Source organism: Lissotriton helveticus, chromosome 2_1, assembly GCF_964261635.1.
Source record: "Lissotriton helveticus chromosome 2_1, aLisHel1.1, whole genome shotgun sequence".
Lineage (NCBI taxonomy): Eukaryota > Metazoa > Chordata > Amphibia > Caudata > Salamandridae > Lissotriton > Lissotriton helveticus.
Genome location: NC_136059.1, coordinates 1,789,296,780 through 1,789,318,118, shown reverse-complemented (window position 1 = coordinate 1,789,318,118; position 21,339 = coordinate 1,789,296,780). Strand labels below are relative to the sequence as shown.

General features: G+C 45.4%; 2 protein-coding genes across 2 annotated transcripts in view; one reads left to right on the top strand and one right to left on the bottom strand.

Annotated features, from left to right (window-relative positions):
• The first annotated feature begins 9,065 nt into the window (after nucleotides 1-9,065).
• Nucleotides 9,066-11,387, top strand: LOC144820323 (uncharacterized). The gene is given in 3 exon segments (XM_078677896.1): nucleotides 9,066-9,485; nucleotides 9,487-10,390; nucleotides 10,555-11,387. Coding segments are annotated over 3 exon segments (2,157 nt in total).
• A 7,783-nt stretch (nucleotides 11,388-19,170) lies between these two features.
• The window catches only part of BDH2 (3-hydroxybutyrate dehydrogenase 2), a 155,468-nt gene continuing 153,299 nt past the window's right edge, over nucleotides 19,171-21,339 (bottom strand). Inside the window, exon 10 of the mRNA XM_078676723.1 lies at nucleotides 19,171-19,558. Coding sequence (XP_078532849.1) covers nucleotides 19,505-19,558 — 54 coding nt within the window. The 3' untranslated portion in view covers nucleotides 19,171-19,504. The remainder of the gene's footprint in view (nucleotides 19,559-21,339) is intronic.

Here is a 21,339-nt window from a genome sequence, read left to right as displayed (position 1 = left end):
TGGAATACTCTCTCTCTTATTCCCTCATTTCACTCTCCTGTCAGATCTACCACTGTTATGCAGCCTTCCTGAAGTGCTATATAAGCAAGCAACACAATGCACCACATATCTTTGCCTGATGGTATCAGTGCCTAAATGTCAGGCGGTCTGTGTATACGGTCACCTATAGGTCAGTGGGCGAGGGAGAATGTGTGCATGGTCTTTGTGCATGGTTTTCTTGCAGGCATCTTGGTTTGGGTGTGGCTGGAGGCCTGTAGATGTTTTGTTGTGTTTAAATATTTGCAGGTATGCATCCATCTATAAGTTCCAAATTAAAATTCAAAATGTTATAAATATCTGGTGCACTCCGTTTAAACATACTCCGATTAACATCCACAGAAGGATGTAAGACCGAGTAGGCTTTGTCAGGAATTCAAACCAATGACCTATATGTTGCAGCATTCCAAGGGATCTAAAAAAATACCTGTTTACAGATTGTGGAATAAAGACTGGAGACTGGCTGCATAGTATTAATGGTAAAACAGTCTAGGTACAAATTGTCTACTATTACGTATGTCCTCAGAGATGACATTTGCATCACAGAAATGAGGGATATATATAGTACTTTCATTAGAGAAAGAGAAAGACAGCGAGAGAGGGAAAGAAAGAGGCAGAGAAAGACAGGTAGACCGAGATAAAGATAGGGAGAAACAGCGAAAGTTGAAGAAAGAGCAATATAATGGGAGCGGGGTGGAAATTCGGGATACTTAAAGGTCAGAAAGACAGGGGGAGATATAGAAGGACAGAGTGGCAAGATTAGGCAAATGGCAAAAGAAAGACAGACAGAGGTAGCTGGATACAAACAAAGGAGAATTAGAGAAAACGAGGACAGGTAGAGAAAGACAGTAAGAGACAGAAGCTAGAGGAACAGTTGGAGAGACAGAAAGTGAGAGACAGAACATGAAAGATGGAGAGACAGAAAGCTTTAAACAAAGAAATTATTAACATCACAAAAGGTGGGTAGTAGTGTTCTCTAAATAAAGAAACGTCTGCACATTCGTTAACCTCACTGTATTTAGTAATACGATATAAACGTGGGATTTAATATTTTATAAAATCAAAGTTTGAAGATGGGTGCTAAATTGGCCCTAACAACACCCACTACCCCACGGTGTTAATTGCACCCAAAGTGTGTATATGACAAAAGACACAAAAAAGGGCTCAGACAGCACACCTATACTCACTATTTAGTCGGCAAAGTATAAATAACATCAATGGTTATAGATTAACCCATTCATCACCAATCTGAAAATATTAACAGTGACAGTAGTCAAAATATAAGGATCCAAGGCATGTAGCAGTCTTGATAATCTTTATTCCAAAATCATTTCATTAAAACTTCCCAGCACATGACTTGCTGACACGTGTTTCGTCTTTCAAGAAGACTTTTTCAAGGCAATAATGGATGTACACTATCCTGGAGTCAGACACTGTAGGAGTTAGGGCTGGTCACAACTGTGGAGTAACGTTCATAGACAGCCACCATGTAGGCATAATCTTCAACAATGGTCAATAATGAGCCATGGAGTGTTACTTAAGGAAGGAACATATAACACTCCTACTCATGCTGAAGCGTTCTTGTTAAAAAATTCAGAGATGGTGACGTCACCAATAACACAAAATTGGATCACTAGATGAGTGTGTGATTCAGTAGCCATCCAAACGGTAGCACTTCTGTGATCCTGTCACAACTGGCATAATAACCAATAACACAAGATAAATTGATAATTAGATAGCAGTCCATTTAGTCCAAGTAGAACACTCCTATTATAACTGTTGAATCAACCAAAGTCACGACCGATAAACTATGTTTTAACGTTGTCCTCTCCTACATAGTGTACAAGATAGTGTCGAACTAGCAGCAATTCGAATGGGTGGTCAAAACCATGATAAGTCCCGACCTAATGGCGATGGCGCCCGCAGTCATAGAACGTCCGATATCAGAGATCTCTGATAGTATATCGGAATCATCATTGACAACAAGCTCACCATGAAACCACAGATCAATGCCGTGATCCTCTTCCTGCTTCCTCACTCTGCACATGCTATGTAAGATCTTCAAGTGCTTCAAGAAATGTATGCAAAGGCGCTCAAAATGATTGTACATTGAGTCCTCAGACCCAGACTCTGTAACTGAGCTTGCGGCCAAAGTGTTGGATTAAACTAACTGTTCCCGTTTTGCCAAACACCTCAACATTTTATTTTTAAAGGTAATTTCATATTCGAGCAACAGCCTATAACATGATTACCAAAGGCGACCCCCTTACAAATTCTCCCTCACCTAGTGCACAGGTGTGATCCAGCTAACATCACATAATTGTTGGTGCTACACTTGAATGGCTATACACACCACATAATAGGTTTTGAACACTTTTTTTGTGTGCAGTTATATATAGCGCAAACTCGACCCGAAGGTATTGGAGTGCTTTACATGAGCACCAGTTACAGAACTCAAGGACATGTTCATTTTTTGTAGGCACTGTGAGATTAAGTGATTTGCCTACTATCACAGGAGGTTGAGGCGATGCAGAGGCTCGAACCTGGTTCCCCAGCTCCAAAGTTGGCAGCTCTGGCCACTGCCCCACATACCAGAGTAAGTCATTGCGAGACGGAACTTGGTTAATCAACTCGGTGGAACTACCCGTTGTTACCAGTTGTTGTGGTGAGAAAATAGATGTGGGCAAGCCACTGAAAGTTCAAGGCAGATGCCTGCTCTCAATCAGTCGAGTTCTTCTTGGACCCTTGAGCTCAAAATGAAACTACCTTTACTGTGCCTTCCTCCTGCCACCCACGCTTTAAGCCCAGGACTCAAGAAGAAAAGTCAAAGTATTAACCTCTGTTGTAAAACAGGAAAGAGAAAGAAACTGTTATTTAAGCATTAACCACAGTTGTAAAACAGACAGATGAGTGAAAGAGATTCCCATCTAATCGCTAAATTGCACAATGTGAAACTATAAAACACTGGATTAATCTCAGCTTCCTTGTATGATCAAATTGTGTGATCATAGGCAAATATTTTATTTTACAGTGCCACCTTTTTTTCATTGTCACATGTGAGAATAAATACCTTCAAATATGTGAGTTTAGGGTATGTACTGTACAAAAAAGTATTGTGTTGGATTAAAATAGGCTATAATTGTGTTTCACGTATAATACATTAGGACACGTGACAAGTGACTTGCCTCTTACTTTTCATGAAAGGCACTGTGATCTGGGAGGGTGGAAGCAATATTTTTAAGTTGAAGTTTAAAAGCTACCATTTTTAATAAATGCCTCCCAATGCAGTGATATAATCTGAACTTTTTAGATAAATATGTCGCGTATGCTTTCTGGATATATTAAGAGTGTAAGTCAAAGCATTAACCTTTGATGTAATTTATTTAGTGGCTAATTTAAGTAGTTGCACAACCTGAAACTACAAAACATGGGACAAATCCCTGCTTCCCTTCTCAATTAAATAGTGTGATCTTAGGCATGACCAGACTTTTTCTTCATTATGGCATATGGGAGCACCTTGAAATATGTGATTTTCGGATGTACGCTGTACAAAAACCCAATGTATTTGATTTATTAGGCTTTAATGTTGCTCCATATATAATATAAATCCACAGCCTCTGAATGTTCAGTAATGGCATTGGTCTGGGAAAGAAGGAATGTATTTCATTTGAATTCTAAAACACATTAGTGTTCAGTGTAAAAAATAATAGTAATGTCTAAGAATGGACTTAGACACTATAGGAGCATATCTGCTCATACAATTATGTCCTCTCAAGAGGTATATGAACCCTGCCTTAGGGCTGTAAGGCCTGCTGTAGGGGGGCTTACCTATGCCCTTGCAGTGCTTGCAGGGATTTGTGCCAGGTCAACTCTTCACTTTCAGCTGCAACAAAACCCACAGGCTGCAGTGGCAATGTGCATGTATTTGGTGAGTAGTTTCCTAGGGTTGCATAATACATGCTGCAGCCCTTAGAGACCCTCTCTAGTCCCAATGACCTTGGTAGCATTTGTACCTTTTACAAGGGACTTAAATGTGGACCAGAGGTGTGCTAATTGTGGAAGCAAAGGTATAGTTTTGGGAAAGAACATAGGCACTGGGAACCTGATTAGCAGGAACCCAGCACACAACCAGTCAAAGTTGCTTTCAGAGTCAGACAAAAAGTGGGGAGTAACCATGCCAAAAGAGTACTTTCCTACAATCTGATTTAATAAATTGGTCTCCCAATGCCTCTCTGGTATAATTTCAAGGTGAACAGCCTCTACTTTGCTCATATTTAGGAAATGCACGTTTTTGAATATGAAGTTATAATTTTTTTTGATTGCTCCATACTTTACATGACAAATATTTTCGAGGATCTATGTTTATGCTCGGGATCTTTAGAGCTAGCAGGCGCTCCATTTTAATTTATAGGCTCACTGACCTCTTAAGAGTATAGGGTCCTTACTCATTATGTGCTTAGTACAGGACTTACTTGACAACCCTTATTCACTCAGGAGCACAGTACTGAGGGCCGTGCTGCTGATTCTACATCCCATGGAAGTGCCCTCGCTGCCCGAAGCTGGCCTTGTCACTGGTGCTGCAAGCCTTAAAAGCAGCACACGTGGATCCTGCTCTGCCTGTAAAGTAATAGAAGCTGTTCCTGAGTTGCAGCACACATGTGTAACTGCACCTTCAGGATGAAGATTTTATCCCTAGGCCCGAAGGAAACCTGTGGGACTCCAACATGCCTCAACCCTTCTCGACTCTCTTTGTAGACCAATGTCCATCCTAGCCTCAGTCACAGGGAACACTCTGGAGTGCAAAGCATTTTAGGAACATGCTCTGGCAAATTAAAATCATAATATAAACGAACAAGAACAATTTTTAATAATGTGGGAGGTGCGGGGGGTGCACAGAAAAATACAGGCTGGCCCGTAGCCATAGCTACAGCCCTGCTTACAGAATAGGGTGTGTGCTGTTGACCTGAACATGGAGAGGGAAAAGGGCCCAGGTACTAATGGGCAATGGTGAATGAAATCAGAGGGAGTGTCCAAGGTAGCTGAAGTATCATGAGCTCCTCGATGGTGCACGCTAATCTGAGGGGAGATGCCTTCTTTTTCGAGTGAATGGTCACTGGGTAGAGCGGCTAAGTGGTCTGTCAATACAATTTTCTGCAATCTGCGTGTCACCATTACTACATGGAAAAACAACAGTTGATGGACAGAATGCAGAACAATGTGATACATTTACCCCAGTATACAGAGATCTAGTCCTAAATCCATAGTTTTTTTGCTCACCATGCCATTCCAGTTTGAACCCAGCCATATGCAAATCAGTCTTTACCCTGTGCCCCATGGGAACTGTCCATCCCGAACTGCCAAGCCAGGTCCTCCCTGGACTGCCTCCCTGGACTGGAAACAAGCATCCTAGGACCAGTTTCGGGCTTTGAGACCTCATCACTCAGGATAGCTTGATTCCAGTGGCATTGAGAGCACGGGACTCACGTCTGAGCACACCCGTCCCACTTGGGGTGACAAATGGGACGGGTAGAACTCATCAGCAAATTGGCCTGGCCTGTGTGCAGATCTCTACATTGGGACCATTGTACATGACAAAAGTCAATTTCAGAGAAAGGGGAGGAGGGAAGGTTTGCGAGAAATCTGTGGTTTTATAGAGTATCCATCAGACAGCATTCCGGAAGGTAAGTAACTTGCTCTTCTAGCTGTGGATTCCTCAACTTGTGAATAAATACCAAAGCAGTAGTTCCCCAGGTGGTGGGTCTGTGGAATGGCTCAGATGAAAAAGTCCTGCAGGACCGAATGGGCAAAAAGCCTATCTCCTTGGACTTGCCTTTCAAGGCAAGAATGGTCCGTGAACATGTGCACTCATGCTCACATAGCAACCTGACATATGTCCCAGACAAGCACTACGTGTACCAGCACAATAGTAGCAGTCTTGGCTCGAGTGGAATGGGCCTTCAATCCTGCAGGTGGCTGCATCTTAACTGGTGCATATCAGAATTTTAAGCAGAGGACATTCTAGAACTGTAGTCCGAAAGCCGGAACCACCAGCATCAAAATGAGAGCATAGTCATCCAAGATAGGGGATTGGAATGGATAAGTCCTGGAAAGGACACACGTACCCTCATTCAACAACATGCAGGATCCAGCCGTACATCATTATAGAGTTCTAGAATGCTAAGTCATGGCACTCTTTCCACCCACAGGCCACGTGTTTTCACTAGGGAGCACTAAACAGGTTTTGTGGGAGGAGCTGGGTAGATGAGGACTGTTAGTGCAGTCCTTGACTACTTTTTGAACCGTCCTACATCCTATAGTTTCAAACGAGCTCAATGGGCTGCTGCACAAGCTGCGAGGACCAATGCCATTGAAGGGCAAACCATAGAAATAGCCGCTGAATTTGCAGTACTGCTGGAGGAAAAGGTGGGCAAGGTAAACAGGCCCCAAAGATTGGGCCATGGGCCTGTCCCTGCTTGAGCATTCTAGGTCAGTCTGCATTGACACCAAAAGGCAAGCACTGTCAAAGGGACAGCACATGAAACCATGGTGGCAGATGGCAATGGGGGAGACCATGAAATGCACCACTGAATCTACAGTGTCCAAGTCAGAGCATAGGATCTGTTTTGCTGTAAGACCCCCATCATGCACCCCTTCTGAAAAATGGTTACGGAGAAGCTCAGGAAGATTTACCAATAGTGCCATTTCTGAAAATGTATAGGAGAAGAGGGTCAGAAGGAAAGTTGCATTTGTGGACAATGAACAATGTTCCCCTAAATGAAGGCCTTCTTTCCAAGGCAACAATCTTCTTTGACTTTCTGTCAGGTTGGGGGAGGTGGTAATTGGGAAAGGAGTCAGGTTTCTGCTTGGAGGAACAGGATACCTAAACCACAGGGCTCTCTGGGGAATGGTGACCTGTACTGGCAACGCCATTCAACAACCTGGCTATTCACTGTCAGGGAAAAAACTTGGTTTGAAAAAAAGCAATGGTTTGACCATCGAAGAAGTTGACTGCAAAATCTCTATGAAAAAGTTGCCTTTGTACTCTTCCACAGGCAAGAGGCAATGGCAAGTCCAGAACTTCCACTGCGTTGTGCAGGAATGTCATGAACAGGGCAACTTCCCCAGAGGGAGGCACAAAGCACACACTAGATTCACCTCCAGTGAGATGTTTAAGCCATTTGCTTTCTGCAGAGCCAAGAAGTCACCAGGTTTCATTCCAATGGGGGAGAGAAGTGACCCACCTCACTGCTGTCAACATCATTATGATAAACAAAGTTCAGCATCTCAATGGGATCTGAATCCAAACCAAATAGCTCTCTAAGTCTGCCAAAATCTTTGCTATGAGGCAAAGACTGAAACAAACCTCCTTCAATAACTGCTGTGACTTGTGTCTGCATTGATCAGGTAGTCTTAGTTTTCAGAAAGTTCGACACAGTGTGAAATGACTCTGAAGACTGTGCTAATGGTGACGGGAATGGCAACGGTGATGGGGCAACCGGCAAGACCTTTGGCAGAGGGATTAGTTCAACCAGTGCTAAACCATGGAGCAACCCAGTGGGGTTGAGCAGTACTGGGGTTGGAGTGGCCAGCTGGTGCCTAGTCAAGGGTGCTGAAGTCTCCTTGGAGCCCTGAGTAGCACTAGAGTGACCAAGAGTGACGTTTCTTTGGAAGAATCACCAGCATTGCCTTGGTGAGGGCTGCAATCTGTGCTGGGTCAGCACTATAGGTTGGATGAGCAAGACGTGGAATAGATGGCTCCGCGTCTGCAGCCAGCATCTCTGTCAAGTCTGGCTCCGAAACCAACACTGAAGCTGGAGAGGAAGAATGAAGAGGCCAACTGTGAGATCTACCATTGGGGAGGTTGACGATCTTTCCTGTGCATGTTCTGCCCACTCTTGGAAGACTTCTCACTACCCTTAGAAAAGACGCTTTTTAAATGATTGGTTTTTCAAAGTGAGCCAGAACGGTTCCGGGCGTAGGAGCTGGAGAGATATCTCCTGGTGCTCATCCTCGGCTTGCGCCAATAAACATTTTCCCTCCCGATCCTTGATTTCCTTGGCGTACATGCAGCCAGGCTTCTTGCATGTCCAGGCATCACCAGCAGATTTGTGAGTCCAAGAGGTATATCTGCCTGCCACAAGAGTGGCATCGCTGAAAGCCTAATAACTTTGGAGGAGACATTCCTACCTATTTTACACAGCAAAAAAACATTTAATGGAAAATATTTCCAGGACAGCAACTCTGGATCCACCTTGGAAAGCTAAAAAACAAAATGACATCATTGTGCCAGGGTAGAGTCTTATGCTACTCTGTGATGTGAAGTCTGGAATTGTTTCAGGAGTTGGGGTAGTTGTGCCTCTTGCCTGTGAAGGACAGGTATTGCAAATTTTATGTCAAGAACGGAGGCTCCTATTATGCCTTCTTTTCTTGCTTTATTTTCAATAGCAGCAAGATAAGCAAGTAACTACAATACCCAGAAGGCACAGCAGGAAAGCTACTGGCCAATGGGATTGGGTAAAACAAACAATAAACCAATCACAACATGGATAGTATATATGGCCTGATATGACCATGAGTAGTCCTCTTTTCTTGCTGCTACGCAGTCAGATAAGTCGTATTTACATTTTCTCTGCTGTATTTGCATTGTAATTGCTTGTTTTGCTATTTCATTTGTGCCCTCGAGCGCTGCTTGCGCTCGTTTCTATCTCATGCTCTCTCGCGCTCCTCGCGCTCGTATATATTTTGTACCTTAGAGTGCTGCTTGCGCTCGTCTTCTATTGACTCCGGTCCCTTGGTTTTGACCCGTTTCCCCCCCTCGCGCGCTTCTGCGGTTGGTCTTTCCCGCAGCGCGCTTCCTCTCCCTACAGCTTCGCCTTGCCGCTTTCTTCAGCGAGCGTTTGTGAGGCTTTCAGCGTTCCAACCTTCGTTTCCTCACAGTCCCGCCCCCGGGGGAGTGTTTTCCCTCGCGCTCACGCCCCCTCTGCCTTTCCTTTTGTTTAACCCTTTCCTCACTGCCTTTTCGTCTCACTATGGAGGTTTCAAGCTCTCCTGAGCTGGACAATGAAGAAAGTGAGACTTTCAAGCATGACCTTAGTCATTTTATCAATTCCTCTGTGGAGACAGCTGTGGAAGCTTCTATGACTCGTGTTTCAAAGCACATGGAGAACTCTCTCTTGAGTCTTATGACCAAAGCTTTGGCCCATTCTGCGGGGGAAAGCAGAAAGCGTAAACTGGTTCCTTCCACTAATGTTTCAAAAAATGTGTCACTGCAGAGTCACGAGTTATCCTCGCGCCCGACTGAGGGCGTGGTCCCTTCCAGGCCTCCTACCACGGAGGGGTTTAAATCTGTGGGCAAAAGTAAAGCAAAGAGCAAAAATGTGGAGGTTCCTAAGAAGCTGGTCATTGACTCCATCCCTGATACGGATGATGATGATGATGATGTTCTGGGTGACTGACGATCTGGCAGACCTTTTTCAGTTTACTGATCCTCCTTCTCCCAAAAAGCCTAGACTTGACGCTTTTGCGTCACAACCTGTTCTTGACTCAGAGGGCAATCCTATGTTTGACCCTACTACTATTAGACATCCTAATTCCACGGAATGGTTTCCTGTTCCCCATGTGGGTGATTACATCTCCTCCAAATTGCGTCTTCCTCTGGATAAGTCTGTTAGAGCTAAACTCAAATCTGAATGCCCCAAACCTTCATTACCTTCTCATATCACTGTCACCCCTTCCATTGATCAGCCTCTCCTTACCTTCTTCTCGAAATTTGGCAAGGACCCTCGCAAGGGCGTGGATAGAGCTTGGTCCATTTGCCAGGACAAATTGTTGGATGTTGTTGGTCCTTTGGCCCGTGTACTGGACATGGCGGAAACTGCCCGCCTTGAGGGGTCGTACCTCAACCCTGAGGATATCTCCCTTTGTATTCAAAGAGCTTTTTGTCTTTTGGGCAATGACAACGCCGCAATTATTCATGAACGCCGCAAGGGCCTTTTGATCAAACTTGATTCGAAGCTGGCGAATCTGGCCTCCCAGGATCCTGGCGTCAAGGCAGATGGACTCCTTGTTGGCGATTCCCTTGTCAAAGACCTCAGTCGCTATGTTTCTACCTTTGCTTCTTTGGACAAAGCCCAATTTTCTATCAAGAAAGTCTTCGCCCCTCGGGTTTTTGGCAGGGCCGGCAGAGGCAGGAACCGCTCTTCCGGCCGCGATTATCAGAACCAAGGTTCCAGAGGTGCAGCCAATTCCGGCTATCAGGAGTACAAGCCACAATTCTACCCCCAGCGAGGCCGTGGCTTCCGTGGCCGTGGACAAAAAGGCTTCCGCAACAACAACAGCCACGCCAATACCCAAGGTAAGCCCCTCTCCTCCAGTCGGAGGACGTCTGTCTCTGTTTCTTCACAGGTGGCGCACTCTCACAGCGGACCCCTGGGTCCTCAATTCTGTCCAAGGTTCTCATAAAATTCTACGCTCCTCCTTTCCAGGATATTTTTCCTCCGCCTCTGGTTTTTTCCGCAGACGTAGCGCAGCTCGTCTCACAGGAGATTCAAAATCTTCTTCTCAAACAAGCTATCCTCATTGCTCCCTTTGATCCCTCCGGGTTTCTAAGCTCTCTCTTCTTGGTCCGAAAAAAGAACAAAAAGGTCCGTCCTGTAATCAATCTCAAGTGGTTCAACCAATTTGTGGTTTATCGTCACTTCAAGATGGAGACCATCATCCATCTCAGGGACACATTGCGCCCATCCGACTGGATGGTCAGATTGGACCTTCAGGATGCCTATCTCTCGATTCCCATTCACGAATCTCACACGAAGTATCTTCAGTTTCAGTGGCTCAGTGTCACCTACCGGTTGTGTTCGCTTCCTTTCGGTCTTTCTTCCGCTCCTTGGTGCTTTACCAAGGTGATGAGACCTGTCGTGTCTTATCTAAGGTCCCTGGGCATTCGTCTAATCATCTACCTAGACGACATTTTACTCATGCATGCCGACAAACAGTCTCTTCTTGCCAACCTCAGTGTGACTCAGTCTCTTCTTCTCGACCTTGGATTTCTGATCAACTCAGAAAAATCCATGCTCGTCCCATCTCAAAGTATAGAGTTTCTGGGTTTTCGGGTGGATTCTTCCACCGCTTCTCTTTATCTTCCACAGTCCAAGGTTATTGCCATCCGGTCGGAGATATGGCACGTTCTCCAGCTCTCTCAAGTGTCCCTTCGTTCTCTTGCTAGAATAGTGGGCCTTCTTTCGGTGTCTATCCAAGCCATCTTTCCTGGCCCTCTGCATTATCGCGCCCTTCAACGCTTGAAGATAAGACATCTCCGCCAAGGACTGGCGTATTCGATCTCATTCAGCTAGACCTAGAGTCTCGCCTCGAACTTCAATGGTGGATCGACCATTTAGATGCGTGGAACGGAAGAACGATCTTCGCGACGGCCCCAGATCTTGTCTTAGAATCAGATGCCAGTCTGTCGGGTTGGGGCGCCCGATGTGGTTCAATCTCGACTGGAGGTACATGGTCTCCAGAGGAGTCGTCATTGCACATCAATTGTTTAGAGATGCTAGCAGGCTCCTTTGCAATTCGCAGCCTGGCCAAAAACAAGGCAAGTTGTTCAATTCTTCTTCGGATGGACAATGTTTCTGCGGTCCGCTACATCAACCACCTCGTTGGAACAAAATCCAAACCACTCGCAGAACTTGCGAAGAGCCTTTGGGAATTCTGTCTCCAACACAAACTGGCCCTTCGGGCGGAGTACCTGCCAGGCACTCTCAACGCCATCGCGGATTGGCACTCTCGTTATCTGCGAGATTCAAGCGATTGGAAGCTTCTTCCCTCCGTCTTTCTTTCTCTCTCCCAAAAATGGGGGCCTTTCTCTATCGATCTTTTTGCTTCCCGTCTCAATTCCCAACTTCCCGCTTTCTTCAGTTGGCGACCGGATCCTCTCGCTCTGGCGACGGATGCCTTCCTCCAGGACTGGTCCCTACACCTCAATTATGCTTTCCCTCCTTTCCTGATGATCAACAGGGGCTTGCCCAAGTCCGACGTCAGTTGACCTCCTTGGTTCTTCTAGCTCCTTTCTGGCAAGCTCAAATCTGGTTCCCTTCGCTTCTAGAGCTGGCAGTGGACTTTCCGGTCCTTCTTCCTTTCAGCGAAGACCTCCTCCTCGATCCGCAGGGTCTCCCTCACGCCATGATCCTAGACCACTCCCTGGTTCTTTCAGCTTGGAAAATTTCCGGTCTTCCTCTTCTGACATCGTCGTTTCACAGGAAGCTTCAATCTTTATCAGTCAAGCTTGGGCCCCTCCAGAGCCTACAAGTCAGTTTGGACTTTATGGTCAAGCTGGTGTCTGGAACGGTCTGTCGATCCCTTTTCAGCTCCTCTAAGTTTTGTGGTTAACTTCCTGGCTTCAGAAGCTAGCGCGGGTAAATCTTACCGCACTGTCAACCTTTACAGATCTGCTATCTCTTTGAACCACTGTCCCATTGACAATAAGCCGGTAGGTACTCATCCATTGGTGTGTCGTCTTCTCCGAGGAGTCAGATTCTCGAAACCGCCGTTGGCTAAGTACTCAGTTTTATGGGATGTTAATTTGGTTTTCAAATTGTTTATTTCATGGCCTGAAAATGTTGCTCTCTCTCTCAAAATGCTTTCAGCCAAGCTCACCATGTTATTGTGTTTAATATCAATCAAACGTGTTTCTGATGTCAAAGCTTTGGATTTGTCTTCCAGACAATTTTCACCTTCTGGTGTTTTGTTTCAACTTCACAGGCGTACCAAAACCAATTTGCAATCTGTTTTTTATCCCTATTTCCCTTCCCAACCTCAGCTCTGTGTTGGTCAATGTCTCAAAAGTTATGAACAGAAAACTGCTGATCTCAGGACCTCCTCTCATTCGCAATTGCTCATTTCTTTTCGCAAACCCCATCATCCTGTGTCCTCTGCCACGCTCGCCCGTTGGGTGCGTTGGATTATGTCTCTTGCGGGCATTGACATCACCGCCTTTGGTGTTCACTCCGCTAGGGGTGCTATGGCCTCTAAAGCCTTTTGGGCAGGCTCTCATTTGGAGGATATCCTGAAATAAGCAGATTGGTCAAATGATTCGGTTTTCAAAACTTTTTATTGCAAACCTGTTGTTACTGCTTCTTCTTTGGTAGTTAATATGCTTTGAACAAGCATAATAGGAGCCTCCGTTCTTGACATAAAATGTAGATTTTCCTAGTACTTATGACGGAAAGTCTTAATTTTATTAAAGACACGGAGGCTAGTATTATCCCACCTCTGCTTTACTAATTATGTCTGTTTTTTCCCACCCTTAGGGACTCTGTCTTTACCACCAGCCTCCTCTTAAGACTGACTCTGCTCCTATGGACTGCCGCTCTGCACCAGGATCCTCCTCGGTGTTCCGTTGGACTCTCCTCCATCACTATCCTGCTGTTCTGGTTTTCCTTCAGGATTTATTTGCTTGGATTATGACTTTTTGCATTTTGTTAGCTATATTTCCTTTGTTTATGCATTCTTACTGACTTTCTCGCACAAGAAAAGAGGACTACTCATGGTCAGATCGGGCCATATATACTATCCATGTTGTGATTGGTTTATTGTTTGTTTTACCCAATCCCATTGGCCAGTAGTTTTCCTGCTGTGCCTTCTGGGTATTGTAGTTACTTGCTTATCTTGCTGCTATTGAAAATAAAGCAAGAAAAGAAGGCATAATACTCGCCTCCGTGTCTTTAATAAAATTAAGACTTTCCGTCATAAGTACTAGGAAAATCTACATTTCTATTCTAGATCCATTCTAGTGCTGAAAGGGATGCAAGAGTTGAGGAATCTGCAGGTAGAAGTATCCATCAGAAAGTATGGTTTCTCCACTAGCAATGTCTGCAGTTTGCTGACCTGTGCAGTGATTATATGGCTACTAAAAAGACTGTCTTTCATGTTCATATAGTGCGTACATGAATGTGTTGATTTAAAGGTCTTCCCATTAATCTAGTAAAATTAATGTCTCAGTCCCAAGAGGTGCTAGAATGGAGCTGGGAGGAGTTGTGCTTTTGAAACACTACAACATTCACAGCTGTTTAAAAAAGTATCTTCTCAGTTTTAAGTGTGCAGCAGTAGCTGCCAATATGCGCCACACTGACATGTAAGTCAATCTTGGCGTTTGCAACTACACATGACATTTAATAATGTTGTGTGTGAAACATTTCCATTTAGTCACCTTGCTCAATACCGTTTCAGTTGGGAGCTGGCTTTTTATGTAGCATACCAAAATGAGGCATACTATGAAGAAAGTCCAGACGGCCCTTATTGCCTTACAAAGCTTAAATGAATACTCCCAAATGCTCTCTCATGTGGTAGTGTGGGCAAGCAGTTTAGACTTTCCAGAGAGTAATGTTAAGCATTTGTTCAAAACAGAGTCGGTAAATAAAGCACAAGCTCAAGCAGAAATTTGAGACCAGTTTAAGGAAAAGAACATGTATTTTTATATATATTTTAACACTAAAAACTTCGCAATTGGGTAAGTTAGTTTCAAAATATCCGTTTTTAAAGGTAAGTAAAAATGGAACACAAGTGCGTTTTACGCTGTAATGCTTTCCTATGGAGAAAGAAACCTATACTGCATACAGGTACTTGCAATCATATTCTGGGGGTCTCCTTTAGTACTTAAGGTGCTAGGGGGCCAAGGTCCACAGTCCCACCAGCAGTTCGAATTTACATGCCATGGAGTGTCCAGGTGCCGAGGTGCTGGATGGGTTGGTAGCCTTTCACCCTACACTCTAGGCAAAGAGGGGGCCACCTAGAAACAGACAGCAGAGGGGGGTTTGGGGACAAGTCCGGGAGCTCCCAACGGGAGGCTCTGTTCAGGAGGGCCTAGGAGCGGGGAAGCGCAGTAAGTTGTCATGGACCCAGGCTGGGGAGCTTGGGTGCAGAAGGCTTTTGTCAGCTGGTGCCCGTGAGTCAAAGGTCCCCAAGTTTCTCGGTTGGACCAGCAGAGGGGGGACAGAACAGGACAGCTGGGCCATTATTGGTGCTGGTCTCTGAGATGCAGATGTCCTACATTGGTTGGCCAGTCTTTGCTGCGTTTGAGTCCCGATTGTACTCAAGGGGTCCGGTACCCTGGGTATTGATGCAGGGCAGCTCCAGTTGTTCCTGGCATCTTCACACTTGGTGGGGAGGCGGATCCGCCCTCTTAGAGCATGGCAACCTTCTCCTGGGTGGCTGCTGTGTCGGTACACCTGGTGGTCAGCAGAAGATGGAACCGGACATTGCGATCAGTGCTTGCAGGTTGCAGGGAAGTGGCTCCTGCACTTCAAGGGAGATACTGACGGCTTGGTGAAGTGCTGGACACCCTCAGAGGCTTTTGGAGGATGCATAGCTGCAGGATGTGTCGGGTTGTCGCAATGGTCAGGACAGGAGCAGGCAAGGTTTAGTGTCAAAGTCCATCAGTAGTCTGCAGTTCTCACTTCTTCGCCTCATCTTGGTCCTTTCTCTTCTTGTGTCAGGGGAATCTGAGTTCCTGGTGTCAGGGGGCCACGTAAATACTGAGTTTAGGGGCATTAGGGGTAGTAGCCCTTGAAGTCCCTACACCCCCCATAGAATTCCTAATTCCACCAAAACAAGATGGTGGAATCCTTCTTTCTTGGGGCACATCAGGCAGCCCACCTTAGGGTTGTGACTGGTCTGGTAGTGCACAATACCTCCTTGCACAGCAAATTTCTCGCCTGTCATGGTGCCAAATGGGCCTAAGGGCAGGGGGTCACATCTCCCAGGTCTGGGGGAAGCAGGGCCCACATATCAAAGGCGGCACAGGCTTTGAAGCCTCTGGCTTGGTATGCAGATTCACTATCCATCCTGCTGGAGGAAGAGTAAACACCTCCTGTCAGAGTCAGCATTGTTTCTGACCTCTGAGAGCCCAGGCTCTAACCTCCAGAGGGTCAGAGACGTGTCTGTGGTTGCAGGCTGGCAGATACCAGTTAGCCTGCACACTAAGAGGCTGGTAGGTTTTCAGGAGGCACCTCTAAGGTACTCTTTGGGTACATAACCTAAAAATCCACTACTGGCATCAGTAAGGATTTAATAAAACAAGGTGTTTGATACAAAACAGCATGAGCTTCAGTGAAGAAATCAGCTGGGGAATTCGTAATGATCAGTGCCCAGTACATATATTTAAGATGGTTTCCCTGTTCACCTGCACTACCTAGCAATTGACTAGACAATACACAGGCATATCTGCTCATGCAGATATGTCTTCAGATGTAATATAATGCACCCTGCAAAACCAAAGGGGATGATGGACGGAGTGTTGAACATAGCAATCACTCACCCTCAGTCAACTGATCTGGGTTTAATCCATCATCATTCTTTAGCTCACTCCGCCACCCCAGTTCAGACATGGCCATATGCAAATCAGTCTGAACCTGTGCCTCATGGGAACAGTCCAGCCCGAACTGCCAAGCCATGTCTTCCCTGGACCGGAAACAAGCATCCTGGGACCGGTTTCTGGCTAATCAGCCGTCGTCAGCCAGGCTAGCTTGGATCCAGTGGCAACGTGAGCAAGGGACCCACGTCTGGGCATACCCTGCCAAAGAGCGACCAAAGCAAAACCAAAGGGGATGATGGACGGAGTGTTGAACATTGCAAGCACTCTGCCATAGGGCTATAAGGTCTGAAGTAGGGGTGACTTACATATATTGCATGCAGTCTGTGGGCATGGCACACAGGGTGTGTGCCATGTCGTGATTTCACATGTGCCTGCACCATTTCACGCAGCCTGCAATGGCAGTTTGCATGAGTTTGGTGGTGGGCCCCTTAGGGAGGCACATTACATGCTGCACCCCTTAAGGACCCTCTTCAGTACCCATTCCCTGGGTACCAGTGGGACCATTTACTAGGGACCTATAGGTGTGCTAAAGGTCTTGCCAATTGTGAAACAATTGCACAGTTACCTTGTTTTAGGGAAAGAGCACTGGCAACCTGGTTAGCAGGAACCCAATGCACTTCAGTCAAACGTGCAACAATTACCAGGCAAAACGTGGGGGTGATCATGTAAAAAAAGGTCACTTTCCTACAGTTTGAATAACAATTTCAATACCTTCCTGGGGTAACTGTAATTATCCAGATTCTAGATTTCAGGAGACAAATCACTAAGTGGAAGTCTTGAAATTTATAAAGTGGAACCCACACTCTCAAAGGCAAGTGTCAAGGGAAAGCAAATGTCTGAACATAAGGGCAATCCAATGATCTTTAAAGTATTGGAGAAATGGGTAAGTACTAATTCAGGAATCTTGGAGTATTATTGGAGGCAGACATGTTCAAAGTATGGCTCTGATCAAAAAGACGCCACTAGAAAAAAGCTGAGCAAGTCAATAGCAATTAACAACTCGGAATCAGCTCAGGGGACATCGTTCGGAGTTCCCCAGCTGCAGAACAGGGTACTCGGACTTGAAGTCTGTAATGTGCAAGATATTTTAGTATGATCTACCGTGGAATCAGGGAGCACATGATCATTTAAATAAATGTGTATTGGGTTTTCTGGAGAAGCCTTATATTCTTAATCCACCCTTGGCGTACTGGATCTTTTGCTGGATTTTTATAGTTTATAGCTGTAGTTCTTTTTTTTTAACAGTCTTCAACATTTTAACAAAAGAGAACTGTTCATCTAGTTCTCTTTTCCCCTCCTTCACCAAATCATTCTGCTGGGGGTCTAATGAGTGAGGTATTGCATTTTGGAAGTTATTTTTTAGGGGTAATTCATCAATTCTAGAATGATCATCTATGTCTTCCTCATCAGTATGTAAAGAATGCAACGTCTCTGTGTTTCTTATATGTAGTGTCTGTCCTTTGCTTAGTTTAATAGGTGATTTAGGAGTGATAGCTTCAGACTGGATGCAGCACATCCAAAAGCTGTTGAGCTATGATCCCGGATCAGCCTGGATGGGGCATATTTTTCTGTCACTCCTATTTCAGGGCCCTCTTCAAGATTTTCAAGTGACTTTTGCAGTGAGTCGATAAACCCCTTTGTGCCACCACGGCATAATATGCTCAGCATTTCTCTCTTCTTTGGAGATTAGTCTTTTGCACCGAAATGCCAGGCATGCTGCACATTTAGGATTCATGCTTGATTCCCCCAATAAAGCTAAATCGCAAACCTTATGCCTGGTCAATCTAAAGAGCTTGAGGTTGGAAGAGGGAGAGAACTGCAAAAGGATATTTTCAATGTTCCATGCCCTGAACATTCTCAGGAGTGTCCTCTCTTGCTCACCAGCACTGGTGCCCACCCCCGAGTTTTCATCTCGGTGCTTAGTTTCCACACGAATCACAGTCAATTAGCTCACAGTCTAATGGTGGAAATAAATGTACGGTGTGGTGTGTGTCGTGAGAGTGAGTGGGATTTAGGAAATGTGGCCACGAGTCATTCTAGGCCTGTTGGATAACGAAAGAAGATTTAAAAGGAAAACAAGTATTTCCAAATCCAGCAAGAAATACTAGGGTAGCGTGCACAACATGTGATCTACACTGACCTACCCTAAGCGGGTTGTTCGACTAGCTCCTATGGCCTGTGTGACTTGTGGTAAGTCCCTCTGCAACCGGACAACATACAGAAGGAGTAGTGCGTAAAGCCACTGGAACTACCGCTCTTTTACAGTCTGAGCCACTTTGGGGAATATGCTTTGGCTGTCACATGAAGCAGGTGGTTGAGTAGTTCGAGGAGTGATTCATGAGTGGAAGAGGTGTAGCAAAGACCCGGCACATTTTGCATGCTGGATAGCCTTGCCCAAGTGTAATAGCATGGCGACACCAAAAACTTCACAACAATTCGTCTTTCAGAAGGTATGTAGGTACTGAGAAGGGGACCTGAAACCTCAAACAGGTGTACACACACTATGGTCCATATGGTCCAGATCTTGGATGTCTGAAGTACTCCTCCGCTTCAATTGAATATCTTCTGTTTTCAATGATTAAGTATGCACAATCTTTATATTTAACACCTTTTCAGTATATAGCTTTATTGTGGTCTAGGCATCTAGACTCAACACAAATTTAAGCACAGAGATAAAAAGTAATGGGAGTGGGTAGGGGTAAGGGTGAAAACATGTAAAACTACTCAGTGACCAACGTGGGAAAGAGTAAAAGGACACATAATTAAAGTGAAATTCATCAATTTTAATTTTTCTACGATTTGAATGGGCATTCATATACAATAAGTATATCCATAAAAAAAAGTCAGGAAGAAAAAAATGGCAAGAAGAAACTTCAGGAACTAAAAATATGCTGACGATCTCAGAGAAATGGTGAACATTTTCGCTTTTGTAATGTGCCGATTTAGGCAAAGATTAGCTTTCTATACTAGTCATTAATCAACGGCACAGTTAGTCGAATGATTGAAACCATCTAATTTTCTAGGCGTCCTTCTATCCGCGTCTCATGATTCATCACGTGGTTCTGTATGTTGGTGCACCGTCACAGGACTGTGAGGTCACAGGCTCCAACCCCCGTCGATGATGTGCTCGTTGCCAGTCACATAGGCAGACTATAAAGATGAACAAACAACACCAGCAGCGTTAGATTGAAAACAGAAACACAAGACTGTGATGTGCAAATATTCCAAAAAATAGTTCATATGCACCACGAGGGCCACAGAAAAGCGTAATTGTTGCTATTATACGATTAGCCCTAATGTTATCTGTGCTTTTGTTGAAGTCTGCATGGTGGGGGGAGCTGTGGTTACTTGTCTGTGGCCTCCTGCACAGGTGTCGATCAAGTGTCTTGTGGATCTCCTGTGGCCATGACATGAGAGATCCTGTGATCTTTCAGCAATGGAATTGAATAGGTAATGCATAGCTGCCAAGTTTTCCAGGTCCTAGCATGATGTGCTGCTCCAGTCAAGGAGTTTTCTTTGAATTCTGGGATTTGTAGTAGTTTTTAGGTCTCGCCCTGCGATTGCAGGCCAAAGGCCTGCTGTCGCAGAGCGAGACTATTGTTATCATTCCGGCTTTCAAGGACTCAAAGGGAGCCGGAGAGGACAACAGACTGTCACGCGCACGCAGCAGCAGCAGCCTGCCGGGATCAGGTCGCGCGCATCAACAGGCTCTTCACAACACATGCACAACACACATACAGCCCCCCCACGCATACACACACACATACATACATACATACAGAACCCCCCCGCATACACACACGCACGCACGCACACACATACACAGAGAACCCCCGGTGCTTACACACACATCCCTTACCTCGTCTCGGCGTCTTCGCGCTCCCTTGCCCCCGCTCCTCTGGTGCGCGCGCACCACTAGTTTCGATTCCCGCGTCGGCTCCTCAGCCAATCAGGAGGCAGTACTCCTTTTAGACATGCTCCCTCTCTGGTCCGCTATCATTTCTAACTGCAGGGTGCGTCGTGGCCCCAGCAAAAACGGCAGCATGGGCCAATCACCTTTGTTTTTGTAGTAGTAGCAGTTTAAAGAATGAGAAATTATACCTGTTTAAGATGTCAGCAAATGTTTAGGTGATGGCAGTTTTCGGTCTGCGAGTCTACGAATAGCAAACCGTTTTCGGAGTGAGCGGCCCTTTGCACACTGCAGGCGGTCGCCTCCTGACTGTTCTTTCGGAAGATTGTCTGTAAATGTTCCTGCGTGAATACGAAAAAGCGTCCATCTTTAAATGGAGACCGCACGATGTTCCTAGGACTTTTAACATAGGAATAACAATAATGTTTGTCATCATATGTATTAGGTTTGTACTATATCAATTTTAAATCGTATATATTTTTTAACAAATCTAGGAGATTGATTTAATATAATAATATAAGAATATTAAGAAATGCCTACGCTCACATTGTCTCATTCGTAGCTTCCATTACAGTTTGCGTTTTCTGCTATTTTCAATAGTTTACTCTTACAGAAGGTGTTTTTCAAGTTTGGTTTCTGATCTTCCCGTTGAACCTTGACGTTCTAGTATTGTTTGGTTCTATTGTTCATGTATTGCTCCTTAACCAAAATGGCGCTATGTTGACTTCAGAAGGGTATCCCAGCGTTTGTTCTGCAGGGCCCCGGAAGCGTAGTGGCTGTGGTGTCATCACTTGTCCCGCCTCCTGCTTTCCCTGTGTCTCCCTGGGAGGCGGGTGTAGAGTTCGCCAAGCCGGGGCGGACTTAGGAAAGGAGGCAATATCCTACCTCCGGGACCCTTCTCTGAGCTGCTGTACTGTAGAGGCCCTGGGAATGAAGAGGACGAGGAGGAGACCGCAAGGAGCAGACCACGGGAGGCTGTAGCTCCCGGGGGTGGGGGCTGCAGTGTGGTCAGCGTCCACGG